Source organism: Macrotis lagotis, chromosome 2 (genome assembly GCF_037893015.1).
Source record: "Macrotis lagotis isolate mMagLag1 chromosome 2, bilby.v1.9.chrom.fasta, whole genome shotgun sequence".
NCBI classification, from domain to species: domain Eukaryota; kingdom Metazoa; phylum Chordata; class Mammalia; order Peramelemorphia; family Peramelidae; genus Macrotis; species Macrotis lagotis.
This window is the reverse complement of record NC_133659.1, coordinates 167785669-167802394: the sequence shown is the minus strand read 5'-3', so window position 1 is coordinate 167802394 and position 16726 is coordinate 167785669. Positions and strand designations below refer to the sequence as shown.

The following is a 16726-nucleotide window of genomic DNA, read 5'->3' as shown; positions in this document are numbered from 1 at the left end:
CCTCTGTGAACTAAGTGGGTTACTGAGAAAAGAAGATCTAATATAAAAGAGTTGGAGAATGACTAAAAGTACAGAAAATGGTGGCAGAGAGATGGGACAGCCTTTTTCAAGGAACTTGGTTGGGAAAAGGTGGCAAAGTATATAATACAGTTTGAGACGATGGCAGGGTCTAGTAAAGGTTTTTGAAGCATAAACTTGGACTTGTTTGAAGGTATCAAGAAAAGGGGGGGATTTGAAGTCGCATCAGCTGAAGATGGTGGAAAGGGAATCAAGTATATATGGAGAGGTGATGGTCTTGATAAGGTCAGTAGGTTGGAACACAATGTTAATGTGACCACAGGTACAAAAGCCAGCTAGTTTTGCTCTATCCCACTCCTATAGATTGTTTCTCTAATTTAGGTCTTACTTGTGTCCTACTGTCTACAAGAAGGCTAGGTAGGCAAGAGAGTAATCAGAATACATCTGTCAGCATTATTAGAGATATAGCTCAAAACACAAGCACTCTGAATAGTGAATCAGTAAAATTACTTTCATATATGAAGGATGGAATCAATAAAGTCACTTAAAAACAATTAAAACTTTCAAGTTCATACCATACCCAACTTCTCCACCCCATTTTTTGAACACAACTATAGATGAACCTGACACCTGGTCAACTGAGGAGTTGAAATACCATTTCACATCTTCAACTTGCTTTAATTTTTTTCCTCAAGGTTCCTAATTTTTTACTTTTATTACTTTTCATGCTGTATCAGCAAGTCCCTAAAAATCTGATATATTGGATAAGTTCCAAATTTTAAGAAAAACTTCCTGTTTTTGTCTACAATTTTTTTTTAGGTTTTTGCAAGGCAATGGGGTTATGTGGCTTGCCCAAGGCTACACAGCTAGGTAATTATTAAGGCCGGATTTGAACTCAGGTACTCCTGACTCCAGGGCCAGTGCCCTATCCACTGCGCCACCTAGCCACCCCTGTCTACAATTTTTCTACAGAGACACTACAATCCAACTGGAAAAGAACTGGATTTCCACTCCCTCAAAACACACTCTCCCTAATAATAATAATGATAATAAAAATATGGGTAGTTATGAAGTTATTTTCAGCTAGTGGAAGTGTTAGGAAAGGTAATAAATATCAGAAGTGTTAGGTACTCCTGACTCCAGGGCCTGTGCTCTATCCACTGTGCCATCTAGCCGCCCCTATGTTTTCTTTTTTATTTGGGAAAGGTCTTTGAATGTCTGCCAATGATATCTGTTTCAATTCTTAAGGATTCTTAGGGCCATATTTGACTAAGAGTCTTATATTTCTTAATCTCTTCTTGGGGTGCAGAAATATATTACCTATAAGAACTAGGATACCACAGAAAACAATTTCATTTGAACTGAGATTGGTCAGTCAGTAAATATTTATTATGTACATCTTATGTGCTAATAGTTTTGGGAACATAAAAAAACAGATTGGTTCTACTATATACTAGTTAAGCACTAGGCTGCCCTCAGGAGATACAAAGAAATGCAAAAGCAGACCCTGTTCTCAGAGCTCACACAATAATAGGCATTCCGGTGATTTTGAAAATAGGGACTCATCTTCCCAGGAGTTCAGGCAAAAGAAACAACAATTAGGGGGAGTTGTTTTATCCTAAGTAGCTGGGGAGAATAGGACCACCGAGGCCTCTAAACATGTTATTTTTGAAAAGACAATAGGGTCGGGGGCGGCTAGGTGGCACAATGGATAGAGCACTGGTCCTGGAATCAGGAGGACTTGAGTTCACATCCAGCCTAGCTGTGTCACTTAATCCTACTGTCTTAAATAAAAAAAATAAAAAAAGACACTAGGGTCTTTGATTTAAGTACTTACAGTCTTGGTTATTACATTTCTAGCAAATATACCAAATCAGTGAAAGGAAGGATAGCATTTGAAGTTTTAAAGATTATAAGTAAATATAACTGTTCATAAAGTGAAAAAATTACTCAAACTATACTTTATGGGATACACTGTAGCCATCCTATGTCAGCTGGCAGTATCATAGGGGCCCTTCTTTTCAATTTTAGATTACTGTATACTTTCTCAGTTGTTATTTTTGCTTTCAGTTCTTCCTTCAATAAATAATACACCCAGATTAAATTCTTTAAATGCTACCTTCATTATGTTAGTCCTAGTTCAAGCACCTACACCTATGATCTGCCATATTTAGTTGAAATGATGAAAAAAGTTAAGTAAAATCAAACAGTAGCGTGGTTGGACATAATATTTCAAGCTTGTAGTCCTACACCTTTCTATCAAAAGATGTGTTTCAGGGGCAGCTAGGTGGCGCAATGGATAGAGCACCGGCCCTGGAGTCAGGAGTACCTGAGTTCAAATTTGACCCCAGACACTTAATAATTATCTAGCTGTGTGGCCTTCGGCAAGTCACTTAACCCCCATTGCTTTAATTAAAAAAAAAGTAAAAAAAAAAGATGTGCTTCAAAAAACAAAGCTGGGAAATAATTTTCACAGCTAGGGGTTCTGATAAAGGTCTCATTTCTAAGATTATATAGAGAACTGAATCAAATTTATAAGGTTACAAGTCATTCTCCAACTGACAAATGGTCAAAGGATATGAACAGGCAGTTTTCAAATGAAGAAATCAAAGCTATATATATATATAATCAAATGAAAAAATGCTCCAAATCATTATTGATTAGAGAAATGCAAATTAAAACTGAGGTACCACTTCATATCTATCAGATGGTTATGATGACAAAAAGGGAAAATGATCAATGATAGAGAGGTTGTGGGAGGATTGGGGCATTAAGGCATTCTTTGCTGTTGGAGTTGTGAACTAATCCAACCATTTTCTGGAAGTAACATGGAACTTAGCCCAAAGAGCAACAAACTGATCATATCCTTTGACCTAGAAATATCAATTCTAGGCCTATATCCAGAAGAAATCATAAAAAAATGGTAAAAGTCCCATTTCCAAAATATTCATAGCTACACTTTTTATAGTGGCAAAGAATTGGAAATTGAGGGAATGTCATCAATTGGGGAATGGTTGAACAACTTATGGTATCTAAATGTTAAGGAGTACTACTGATCTATAAGAAACCATCAATGATTGGACTCTAGAGAAGCAAGGAATGAATTATAGGAACTGATCCTAAGCAAAGGGAGCAGATCAGAAAGAACAATGTACACATTAACAACAACACTGTGGATTGATCAACTTTAATGGATACAGCTCCTATCAGCAGTTCAGAGAGCTAGGACAACCCTGGGAGACCTGTTATGGACAATGCTCTCCACATCCAGAGGAAGAAAAACAAAAGCAAAAATCCCCTACAGAATCTGAATAAACACTATGTTCACATTTTTAAAATTTCTCTTATTTTTTTCCTTCTTATCTCATGGTTTTCTTTCTTTTCCTTTAGTTTTAATTCCTCATACAGAAAATGACTAATCTTTAAACATGTTAAACACAAATATAAATGTACAATGTTCACCAGACTATTTAGAAGAGAGGTGGGAAGAGAAGGTGGAAGAAAATTAGGCAACTTATAAATATGCATATATATGTGTATACATTTGAAAAACTTTCAAAACATGTAATTGGAAAAATAAAATAAATTATCATTTGGGGAAAAAAGGTGTTTCAACATCTGTTTTCTGGGATTAAGAAAATTATAATTAAAACAAGAGAAAGGTCATTGGATTTGGGGGAAAAAAGATGAGGTCAGTTGTAAAAGATTCAATATAATGGCAGCATAAGCCAAACTGCTGTGAATTAAAAAGGTGTGGGAATGAAAGTTTCAAGAATATATATATCACATGATGAAAAAAGGTAAAAACATCACTTGTACAAAATTATTCATAGCAGCCCTGTTGGTGGTTGGCAAAGAATTGGAAATTAAGTAAATGTCCTTCAGTTGGGCAATGGCTTAGCAAACTGTGGTATATGTATGTCATGGAACATTATTTTCTTTTTTCTTTTTAATTTTTTTTAGGTTTTTGCAAGGCAAATGGGGTTAAGTGGCTTGCCCAAGGCCACACAGCTAGGTAGTTATTAAGTGTCTGAGACCAGATTTGAACCCAGGTACTCCTGACTCCAAGGCTGGTGCTTTATCCACTACGCCACCTAGCTGCCCCGGAACACTATTGTTCTATTAGAAACCAGGAGGGATAGGAATTTAGGGAAGCCTGGAGGGATTTGCATGAACTGATGCTGAGTGAGATGAGCAGAACCAGAAAAACACTGTACATCCTAATAGCAACATAGGGGCAATGATCAACCTTGATGGATTTGCTCATTCCATCACTGCAACAGTCAGGGACGATTTGGGACTGTGAAGTTTGAACAAACACCAAGGACTATTACCTTAAATTTAGGAAAAAAAAAACACCTCACATCTTAATGTCTGATCCTGCTATCTCTTATACTTTGTTTTTCTTCCTTGAGGATATGATTTCTCTCTCATCACACTCAATTTGGAACAATGTATACCATGGAAACAATGTAAAGACAAATTGCCTTCTGTGGGTGGGGTGGAGGAGGGAAGTAAGATTAGGGGAAAAATTGTAAAACTCAAAATAAATAATTTTTCATTTTTTTTTGGTTTTTAGATTTTTGCAAGGCAATGGGGTTAAACGGCTTGCCCAAGGCCACACGGCTAGGTAATTATTAAGTGTCTGAGGCCGGATTTGAACCCAGGTACTCCTGACTCCAGGGCCGGTGCTCTATCCACTGTGCCATTTAGCCACCCCAATAAGTAAAATCTTTAAAATAAATAAATACACACACACACACATATATATGTGTATGTATGTATATATATATATATATATATATATATATATATATATATATGTATATATCTCACATATTTGGGAAGTCTTGTAGTAAAATGAGAGAAATTATACAAAAACAGAAAAAAGTGGGGTGGCTAGGTGACGCAGTGGATAGAGCATCGGCCCTGGAGTCAGGAGTACCTGGGTTCAAATCCGACCTCAGACACTTAATAATTACCTAGCCGTGTGGCCTTGGGCAAGCTGCTTAACCCCATTGCCTTGAAAAATCTAAAAAAAAAAAATAGAAAAAAATACAGTTAATTCATCAAACATTAAGTGTTGACTAAGTGGTCACTATGTAGCAGAAACACTATCCACTACCCTTAAGGAGCACTAATATTCTAAAAAGGGAGACAACATGTAAATACTTAGTATAATGGCTGACAATTAGCAAGGTCAGTGTAGTTGAGTTGCAGAATATGTGGAGGAGAGAAGACTAGAAGTCAGGTTATTTAGGGATTTAAATGCAAAACACAGAAATTGTATTTAATCTTGGAGGTAATAGGGAGCCACTGAAGTTTGAGTTCAAATAGTCTGACATGAATAGACTTGTCTTTAGGAAAATCACTATCTCTTTGTCAGCTAAGTGGAGGATGGTAGTGGGTAGAGGCTTGAGCCAGGAATTCTAACTAGGAAGTTATTGCAATAGATTTGGAACTATACCCAAAAGGCAATAAAACTGTGCGTTTCCTTTGATACAGCAATACCACTATTAAGTATGTATCCTAAGGAGAGCATAAAAAAGGGAAAAGGACCCATATGTTCAAAAATATTTATAGCAGTTCTTTTTGTGGTGGTAAAGAATTGGAAACTGAGGGGATGCCCATCAACTGGGAAATGGCTGAACAAATTATGATAAAATGAATGTAATGGAATACTATTATTCTGTAAGAAATGAAAAGCTGGCAGATTTCAGAAAAGTCTAGAAAGTCTGGCATGAATTGATATTCAGTGAAGTGTGCAGAACCAGGAGAACACTGTACACAGTATCAGCAACATTGTGTGATGATTAACTATGATAGACTGAGCTCTTCCAAACAATACAGTGATCAAAGACAATTCTAAAAGACTTGTGATGGAAAATACCATTCACATCCAGAGAGAGAACTATGGAATCTGAATGCCTCTGAGAATATTTTTCCTACTTTTTAAAATGTTTGGTTTTTCCCTGAGGTTTTTCTCTTTTGTTCTGATTCTTCTTTCACAACATGATTAATACAGAAAACTGTTTAGCATGATGGTATATGTATAAGATATCAGATAGCTTTATTAAATTAAATTAAAAACCAATTGTTTTCCATGTTAGGGAGGAGGAAGAAAAATTGTATCTTAAATTTTTATGAAAAGCAACATTGAAAACTACCTTTACATGTTATTAGAAAAACAATATTAAAAGTAGAAAAAAAAGTTTTACAATAATTCAGGTGAGAAGTGATGGAAGTCTAAATAGTAGTAGCTGTGTGCTTAAAGAGAAGGGGATGTGTAATGAGAGATACTTTGAAAGTAGAAACAAATCAATCTGGCAATAGACTGGATATATGGGGTGAGTGCAAGCAAGAAGCTGAGAGTAATATTAAAGTTGAAAACCTGGGTGACTGGTACAATGGTACAATGGCAATACTCTCATGAGAAATAGGAAAAATGAAAGAGCAGTGCTTGAGGTGAAAGGTAATCAGTTTTGTTTGGACATGTTGAATATGAGAAGCTTATAGAACAATCTGAGTTGTCAAAAAGGGAGTTGATGAATCAGGAACAGAGCTGAAAGGATTGAGACTGGACACATAAATCTGAAAATCATCTGCATAGTAATGATAAATGAACTCATGAGAAAATGATAACATCACCTACAGAGAGACTACAGAGGGAGAAAAGAATCCAGGACAAAACTTTGACAGAAAACCCATGATTAATGGGTGACCTCTAGAAGACCAGGATGAATATGCAGTAAACTAAGAAGCAATAGTTATACAGGTAGGAGGAGAACCAAGAGAGGAATATCCAAAAAACCTAGAGAGGAAAAAGTAATTATTAAGATGGTAATCAACAGTGTCAAAGGTTACAGGGAGGTTAAGAAGAATGAAGACAGAAAAGATCATAGATTTGGCAATTAAGAGGTAACTAGGTAACTATAGAGAAGGCAGCGTCAGTCAAATGATGTTTCAAGTAAAGACTTCAGAGATTTAAGAGAGAACAAAGTGGAAGCACCAGTTGTAGATAGTTTTCTCAAAGAGTTTAGCTACAATGAAGAGGCAAGATACAGAATAATAGCTAGTAGAGATCCAACAGATCAAGTGAATTTTTAAAGAATGGGAGTGGCATAAGCATGTTAATAGTCAGCATGGGAGTTAGAAATTGAGAGACCAGATTAGTGAAGATATGGGTATGATAATAGGGATAATCTGCTAAAAAGGGAAGGGACAAGATGTAAAGTTCATATAGAAAGGTTTACCAATTTATTAAGTCAGTAGAAAAGGAGTGATAAGGATGGGATGATATGAATTTTGCGGGATGAAGAAGAGAGAAGAGGTTGCTTTTAGCCAATGGCTTCATCACAGTGATGTCCTTATCTGAAAGGATGGCAGAAAAGAAGAGAGGGACCTATTTTGGGCAAGTGGAAGGAGAAAGAGATTATATTATGAAAATTCTGAAGAGGGATTAAAACAATTGGGATAACTACTGTGGAGAGTGGGATAATGAATTAATTAAGGAAATATAAAAGTATTGCCTAAATATATTGAGGACCTAGAGGAGGTTAAGAAATATTAATATGTGTATCACATCTGCAGCTGCATGATTTTCTACAGCTCTGTCCAGTAGCATATGAATAAGTATGAAGGAGATAGATAGTAGGAGTAATCCAAGGTTGGAGTCTGGCAAAGTATGACTGATGATAAGGACAGTAGGACATGGGAATCCAGAGTAGAGGATGACATATATTTGAAGTGGTTTGTCAATGGGTCAAACACAGATCTTAAAGATAGAAGAATCAAAGGATGTAGATGCTTTTCTATGGCAAGGGCTAGATGTGATTTCAGAAGGACAAGAGTTCTTGAAGAATGAATTCACAATGGTGTGGAGAGACAGAGAATAATTATGGAAGGAGCATTTCAGAGGAGGGATCCTGAGGAAAGGAGGCGGGACTGAGAAGGCAGATACAAAGATAAAATGAGATAAAGATGAAGATATATGAAATGATTCATACCAGAAGGAAGGGAAATCAACTGCTCAGAGAAGAATGTGTATGCTAGGAGTGGGGATAAAGTTAAGAATTTAAGAAGTAAAAGAAAAGAAAAGAAAAGGAATAATTATAAGAGAATTCATGAAAGTTAAGTATAAGTGAATAGCAGGTAAAAGTCAGTTTGACTTTTGGGCATGACTTTGTGCATGTCCAGCTTTGGATGTGCATTTTCAGAAGTTCTTAATGACTTAGAAGGAGAGAAGAAAGCTACAATAGGGGTAATTCCAGGTTGGGCATTATTACTCCTTGACTTAGTGGGGGTTAAATAAAGGGGTGGAAAAAGAAGGCACTTAAAGGATTTTATCAGGAAACTAGGATAGGAAGAACTTTGAAGTTTAGTGGACTTAGAAAAGTAAGAGTGAATGAGTGAATGGATGTCTTAAGGAAGGCTGAAAATAGGCTTAGGAGAAGAATTATAGAAAGAAGGCATGGAGGTTTTAGTCAGAGAGAGTACTGACTTAGAATTCAATAGAAATGACAAAACTTGTTTTCTTGCTCTCCCTTTCCCATTGCTGTTTCTTCAGTCTGATTTTAACTATATTTTTTCTCTTTCTAGAGGAAGCTTCTTAAAGGACGTGATTGTTTCCTTCTAATGTCTAATCTTACTGTATATTGTATTTTATTGATAAAATGTTGTTTCACTTTTTCTTGAAGACTGAGGTTTTTAACCTATCAAAATATAATTTTAGTTCAATCATTTCTAAATCCAAAGTCCAGTAAAAATAAGGAAAGCTATTAGTTGGTGTCTCTTTCAAAAGACTTGTGCTTCTCTAATCCTTCGAATGTATATTCTGATTCCTTTTTTCTCGCTTATTTGCAAGTAAATCATGTCTTATTTAAGTGACTTAATCATTTAATAAGTGACTGAGGCTGGATTTGAACTAAGTGCTTCTGTATTCCAGTGTCAGAGTTCTAATGTGCCACCTAGCTGCCCTCCTTGGATTGATAAATCATGTAAAGGAATCCATAATCTAGACATTAATAGTCCCTAGGACACAGTAGGGTAACAGCAAAAGGAATTTCACCTTTGGAAACAATAGGTTAATAGGACAAGTACCTGCATGGCAATAGGTCCTGGAGACATCTGAGAACTGTAATTCATTCCCATCATGCTCTGCATATTAGGTTGCATAACAGAAACCATTGGAAATCCTTGTTGCTGAATTGGCATCAGACCTGTTGGAAAACATGAGCATTATTCAAGTTAATAACTTTCAATCCCCAGGCACTGTTTTGTATATAGTATGCATTTGATAAATGTATTGAAGGAACAAATAAAATTTATAAAGACAAGTATACAGCTTAGAATAAAGGGTCTGGAAGAAGAGACTTTTCAACTTCCTTAAAAAAAGGAATTTTAGCTATGTCACTCTGATCTTACTCCTGAATTTTTTCTTTATGAATTTATACAAAAAATCTGTTTATTAAAGAGTTTTCAGTACTTAAGGAGAAACAAGGGATAGTTAAGTTTCTATTTATTTTACTGATTAATCTTAAAAGTAAAATAAATTAATAAGAAAATAAGAAAACATTTAAAACAAACTCTCACATACCTTGGGGGGGTCCTATTCCACCAGCAACAGGAAATATGAAGCTGAAATATAAAACAAGGAAATATTATGGTCAAAAGTTTTTCTCCTACTATCAAATAATTATTGAGTAACCCTTGTAAACTTATAAATTTATATTACTCCCACATAGACTAATCATAAGTCATTTTTTCCCATCTTTTCAGTTTTCACTGATACTGATGATAATTAGGGGATTAATTTAAAATACTATAAAATTAAGAAAAATCCGGTTTTTATAATGAATAAGATTTATAGTTTAGGGTTTTATTTTTAAAAATTTTGTTAAGACCAAAATACTGTTTTTTTTGTATAAAATAATTTTCCAAGAGTAAGATCTTGATTCTGCTATAAAAGACTTAAGTATCTATATAATCATTGATGCCGATTATTAGGATGTATGATTCAAAGATCTTGTAAGAATACATTTAGCTTTAAAATTCTATGATTCTGACACTATAAAATGATTTGCATAGTATTAGTTATGACCATGTATGTCCATGACTCAGCTGAAACTGGAATCATGCAACTTATAGACAAATAGCCCAGTACCATTAATTTACACTGAACTGCTCATGAAATCTAAAATCAACAACCTCACTTTTAAAAAGTGAGGTATTTAAAAATACCATCTATTACTTAGATGGTAGAGAATGACATTCAAAGAATCAGAACATGAGACTTTTTTCAAGTCATTATTAAAAATTTAGATAATTAACCATCTGTATCAGGGGCTAAGTGGAAAAAAAATTAAAAACTAAGTTTTATATGGGTAGGTTGTGCTACCACAGTCAACAGATCCTTTCTTGGCATTTCCCTCTGCCAAAAGAAGTTACAAGACTTCTAAAGCCCCACCTGTAAGGAAATTCACCCTACCAGTACATACTTACCCCCCCCCCCCCCACCAAAAGCTATTTGGCACTATACGAAAGAACATTAGGTTTTAGTCACTGCTCTGTCACTGACTGGAAACCACAATGCCCAAAATGCTGCACCTAAAAAATGAGGAAGTTGAGTTTAATGATATGTCTCTACTTCCTGCTCAAAAATTCTACAATTTTAACTTAAATTGCTGAAGAGAAAGTCTCACAGGTACCTATAATTGATTTACCAATTATCTATTTTTGCTTTTTCCTTATATTCCATATGTCCATAGACAAGTAGTTGACTAAACAGTAAGGAAAGGATGACACAGCAAAGAATCATGGAAAACAAAAAAAAAATTGGATTAGTACTCATTGGTGTTGTGATGTTTCTAGATACACAACCACAAATTAAAAACCTCTAGCTTAGGGGCGGCTAGGTGGTGCAGTGGATAGAGCACCGGTCTTGGAATCAGAAGTCCCTGAGTTCAAATTCGGCCTTAGACATTTAATAATTACCTAGCTGTGTGGCCTTGGTAAAAGGCCACACACACACACACACACACACACACAAAAACCTAAAAAAAAAATCTCTAGCTTGTCCCTTTTTTTCTACTTTTACTACTCTTACTCTAATTCACAAGAATTCTCATACTAAATCTACTTCAAATGTCTTTGTTAATTGGGGTTTCATTCTTCCATATTTTCTGGGTCACACATAGCCTACAAAATACCATCAGGTCTATTTTCCTTAAACATGTGGACTTTGATAATAATGTCATTCACTTTCCCAAAAACCTTCTTTGGTTCCTCACTGCTAAGAGAACTCACTTTATTCTAAGGTAGCACTGGAATAACTGAAAGAGCACTGGGAGGGGTGGCTAGGTGGCATAATGGATAGAGCACCAGCCCTGGAGTCAGGAGTACCTGAATTCAAATCCAACCTCAGACACTTAATAGTTACCTAGCTGTGTAGCCTTGGGCATGCCACTTAACCCCATGGTTTTGCAAAAAACAAGCAAACTAAGACAAGAGCACTGGGGCTCCATAGTCAGACAACTGGGTTCTAATCTCTTATTCTCTCTCAGCTTCAAGTTTCTTCATCCATAAAATGAGAGTTGGATCTTTCAGGTGCTTTGCAGCTCTAATCCAAGAAGAGTATGAACTTTCTTAGCTTCTTCTGACCTTTTCCAGCACTCTGACTTTTGCTTTATATAAATCCTTACCTTGGATAAATTTTTATACATGGGCTTCAGCTTCCTCAACTAAAATCAAGGTTAGATTTGGAAACCTCCCTTTGATATATTCTAAGTCACTTGAGAGTAGGAACCACATCTTAGACATCTCTGTATCCCTCCCAATGCCCTGAATATCAAAGACACTCCATGAATATCTGTTGAAGGAGTGAATTTAAAAAAAATAAGCCTCTCTAAGGCTAACTTCCATTTTCCATTTCCTTTTATTTTTTTGCTATTCCAAGTTAACTCAATGACTTCCAGTGGATTTTGCCTTTGGGCTTAGTTACTATAGTATTCTATTACTTAAAGTACTATGTAGAGATATCAATCAAAAGTTGATAAGCAATCCAAACTTTGTGCTTGTTTACTGAAATAGAAGTACCACCCAAGACATCAGTTTAATAGTGAAGATAAATCCATTAATAAACTGTCTGCTTTTCTATTTCTCTAAAACCCAATTAGGGTTTAGGACCCAAATAAATGCTCTGGAAAATGTCACACCTAATAAAAACGCTGAAATCTAATTTTTTTAATTGCCTGAAATGTCTTCTTAGCCTCTGAAAGGCTCATATATAGAATATTAGCTCTTCAGAATTCAGTTTTTACATTAGAGAACAAATGAACCAATTTCCCCTTTCTGATGAATCCCCCAATTGACTTCAGATTTTTAACATGTCTTCCAACTCGAAGATGCATTACCAATATTAATAAGAGGTTTACTTCAACTATGGTCATAGAACATAAGAGCGAAAGTTAAGTTTTGAAATGTAAACTGTTTTTTTTTTAAGTTTTTGTAAGGCAAATGGGGTTAAGTGGCTCGCCCAAGGCCACACAGCCAGTTAATTATTAAGTGTCTGAGGGTGGATTTGAACTCAGGTCTTACCGACTCCAAGGCCGGTGCTCTATCCACTGTGCCACCTAGCCACCCTAAACTGTTATTTAAAAATCATTGCTACAGTCTTTTTTCATTAAAAAAAAGTGGGGGGGGGCAGCTAGGTGGCACAGTGGATACAGCACCGGCCCTGGAGTCAGGAGGACCTGAGTTCAAATCCACCCTCAGACACTTAATAGTTACCTGGCTGTGTGGCCTTGGGTGAGCCACTCAACCCCATTGCCTTGCTAAAATCTAAGGAAAAAAAAAAGGTGTGTAAAGGACTATAAGTGTTAATAGTACTATACATGCTCTCAATCTATGAAAGCTTAATTGAGTAGAAAGGTATAGGAGGCATAAAAACAGGGTCCTTCCTAAACTACAGCAGTTTATTCCAAAATGACTTGTTTCCCACTTCCTTGGAATGATTAATGTCACAAGTTAACTACAAAGTTTGAGTCCTTAAAACATCTTGACAGAACAAGGAATATTTTCCAAAAATAAATGAGGACATAGAAGATGAGAGGGAACTTTATCTCCAGGAGCCTCGTTCATAGGATTTGTGATCTAGGGATGAGGATGACTTCAGAAGCGCAACATTGTGTCACTGGATCCCCTCAGGCAGCTTGATCAAGCTGATAAACCCCTTCTCAGAATAAAGCACACAAATAACATCATCAAGAAAACCAGTTCTGTTTCAGTAGTTGTCAAAATGGCTATTTTTTTTCACGATATCAGGCCCCAGGTTAAGGATCCCTGCAAGTGAGGAAGCAAGGGAAATGCGGCGGAGCCCCGGGGTCAGGCCTCGGGGGCGGGCTCCAGAAGCAGGGCCGGAGGGAGGCTCGGGTCCTCCGTACCTCTTTCTGGAGTTCAGTGCCAACTCCATCGGGCGTCACTGGAGGCCCGGCCGGTGCGGGGCGCTGAGGAGGGGCGCGGGCTGCCCTCGGGAAGCTTTGTTCTTTCTGCGGGGCGGGAGGGCGCTCCGGGGAGCGGGGGTCAGGCCGGCCTCCCCCCGCCCCGCAAGGGTGCCGCGCAGCCGCACTCACGAGCGTCGCCGCCTCAACCCTCGCTCCAGTCGCCCGGGCAACGACCCTCCCGCCCCAGCGGCGGGCCGCGGCCCGGCCGCCGCCCCACCCGCCGCTCGCGCCCCCACGCGGGCGCCGCGCACACACCCACCTGCCCGCCCCGCCGGCCCCGGGGCCCGGCCCGGCCGCCCCGCCGCCGCCGCCGCCGCCGCCGCCGCCGCCGCCGGCGGCTCCCGCTCCCGACCGCAGCGCCATCTTCCCCGCAGTCCGCCGCCGCAGCCGCTGCCACTTTAGGAGGCTCCGTCAGCTGAGAGCAGCCACTTCCGGGGCAGCGGGCGGCACGCCTCGCCCCAGCCCCGCCCCCCGCGCCCCGGGGCCGCCCGCCGGGCGGGGTCTGCGCGGACACGTGAGCCGCCTTGGCCTTGGCCCGGGGAGAGCCCCGCCCTCGTCACGTGACCTCCCTGGCTCTTCCGAGGCTGTATCGGGCACCGGGAGCAAGTCAATGAGAGGATGTGATGGTACTTAGCGGTCGCCCTTGTTAGCCCCTTCACAGACTGGCCCTGAGGCGGGGCTCAAGGGCCACGGGTAGGGCCCTTCTTGGCACCCGGCTGCGTCCTATTCCGTGGAATAGGGGATAAAATCATCTGACTCTTCCTGCACCCACTGGGGTTTTCTTAGCAAAAAATACTGGGGTGGTTTGTCGTTTCTGTTTCTGGCTTATTTGAGAGAAGGAAACTGAGGCAAGCAGGATGAAGGGACTTGCCCAGGGTCACACATGCTAAGAAGCGTCTGAGGGCCTGACTCCGCCGGACTGCTGTGAGACGGCTTTCAGGGATTTTCATTCACTTTACAAAGCTCCCACGTATAGTTTCAGCCGTGCCACAGTCCGCTGGCCTTGAAGTCAGAAGCATGAGAGTGCCCATCTGGTCTGATACTTGACACCAACTGGCTGGGTGGCCTTGGTAAATCACTTAGCTCCGACTGCCTCACCTCCAGGGCCCTCTCCCTCTCCAGATTCACATGTGGCCAGTAGACCCAGATGGTTCTGGAGGAGAAAGTGAGGTTAATGACTTAGCACACAGCACCCCCTCACTCAAGTTCAATTCCCATGTCCTAGTGTCACCTCCCTGATGTCAGTCTTCAAGAGTAAAGGACAAACAGGAACCTCCACTTTTAGTCTTTGATCTTAACCTTTCTTCCTTCCTTAGTATAGTCAGTGTAAGTGGGAAAAATAGGATGTTTTTGGAGTGAAGCCCACATAATTATTCTGCCCTCTCAAAGCTGCAGTGTTTAGTTTTCTACTCTTTGGTAAGGAAAGGACTTAGTCATCAAGACAGAAATGTAAAAATGTATCATGAAGTGCTTTAGAACTTTTCAACTATTCTATTTATTTAGAAATAGTTGTTGGACTAGTGATGGGAATTTAGGTTTCAGGTTAATTGAAGTTAAGAATTCATCATGAACTCAGTGACTCAGAGTTATGGGAACAGAGAAGTTTACTTACATTTGTGCAAAGGTTTAGTTTCTCCAAGTGGGCTGAGTTCTAAGAACTAACAAGGTTCTGAAGACAGGGAAAAACTTAAAGGTCGAGGCAAGAAAGCGAGGGTAAGCTGAGAGATTGTGGAGGGCTCAGGGGAGATGCTTTCTGAACAACTGTGGTTTAGGAAATTCACACCAGAGATAGCTAAGGACAGTTTGCTCATTATTTGGGTAAAATTGTTATTTAGCTCAGCATTCTTTCTGTAACTCAGTGGGCCAGATGGTTCAGGTCCACATCTGGAGTATAATAACTTTGACATAAGGCATGGGCAAATGTTTACAGGACATAGAGTACATGATTCTGGGAAGATTCTGATGGATACAGGATAGTGAGTCTCTTATCAGCTCAAGGGCGATACAGAGAGGCACAAAATAAGTTTTTTCAGGGATGTTAGAAAAACATAACACAAGAGGCTTTGAGGGGAGAAAGTCAGCATAGAAAAGTACAAGTTTAACTATTTGCTTTTTACCTAACATTTTCATAGCATCACTAGTATTAGCATTCTTGTCCTATTATCTCTACAAAATCTTCATATCCCTTTGGGTTAAGGCAAAGAATAATTTCCAACACTGCTAGAGGATTTCTTTTGTTAGACATCTATTTAACTCAAACAGATTATGAGCAAGAGTCTTCAGGAAAACCAACCTATGAAAATAGTGAGAGCTTAAAACAGGACTAACACTTGGTAGATGGTATTTTATCACATAATAAGTGCATTCATGCACATCTGCATAAACTTTTGAGAGTAAACTCAGAAGTTGAAATGGAAATCTGATAGCAACCAAGGAAAAATGAGGGAGTAACTGAATGGTTTTACACCTTTGAAGAGAAGACTTTTAGGATTGATGAAACCAGAATATATTTGTGAACAGATGGCAAGGAAGCAAATTGATGGGAAGCCTTGAAGGTTTAACTGAAGTTATTTAACAGATTTGTAGTGGGTGAACTTAACTCCTATTTCACTTTTTCCTCCTCCTAAAAAAAAGCTGGTGAGGGTTAGATAAATCAGGGATAGATAAGGATTTCCAATCTATTCCACATGAAGCTGTAAAAATGATATTTCTAAAACATGGGTCTGGCTGTCATTTTTCTACTCAACAGTGGCAATGTTTTTAGGATAAAATACTCCTATTCTGCATTTAAAAACCTTTATGTTCTTAACCTTCTGAAATTAAAGTGGCTATCATCCCTACATGTCTCTATTCATACCTATGCATTCACATGCTGTAATGTACTTTCTTCACAACCCTGCCTTCCCCATATTCCTTCAAGTATCTCTTCAGTGCTTAGCTTACTCTCTCCTATAGGTTTTTTCTAATCTCCACTTCCTAATATTCCCCTATCAAAATAGCCTTTTTGTGCATATCTATTTGTAATTTACATAATATTTGCAAGTTTTTCCATTAGAATTTAAGGACAGGAACTTTTATCATTTTCATCTTTTAGGATGAAACATATCTAATGAATGCTTGCTAATTGCTTTAAGATAGTCTAAAGAAGGCATGAATATTCTATAATTATATTTTCACAATGTGAACTCTGCTTCCTCCTACCCTTAGTC

At 38.5% G+C, this 16726-nt stretch overlaps 1 protein-coding gene across 7 annotated transcripts in view; it reads right to left on the bottom strand.

Annotated features, from left to right (window-relative positions):
* Positions 1–13895, bottom strand: part of SYNRG (synergin gamma) — a 91576-nt gene extending 77681 nt beyond the window's left edge. For 6 of the 7 annotated variants that reach the window (XM_074223481.1, XM_074223482.1, XM_074223483.1 and 3 more), the window contains exons 1-3: positions 13458–13641; positions 9614–9654; positions 9118–9236 (exon numbers count right to left, since the gene is read on the bottom strand). In XM_074223481.1, coding sequence (XP_074079582.1) covers positions 9118–9236; positions 9614–9654; positions 13458–13486 — 189 coding nt within the window. In that variant the 5' untranslated portion in view covers positions 13487–13641. Of the gene's footprint in view, positions 1–9117; positions 9237–9613; positions 9655–13457; positions 13642–13776 lie in introns of those variants that run through there. The other variant, XM_074223480.1, reaches the window with a different exon arrangement.
* Positions 13896–16726: the final 2831 nt, after the last annotated feature.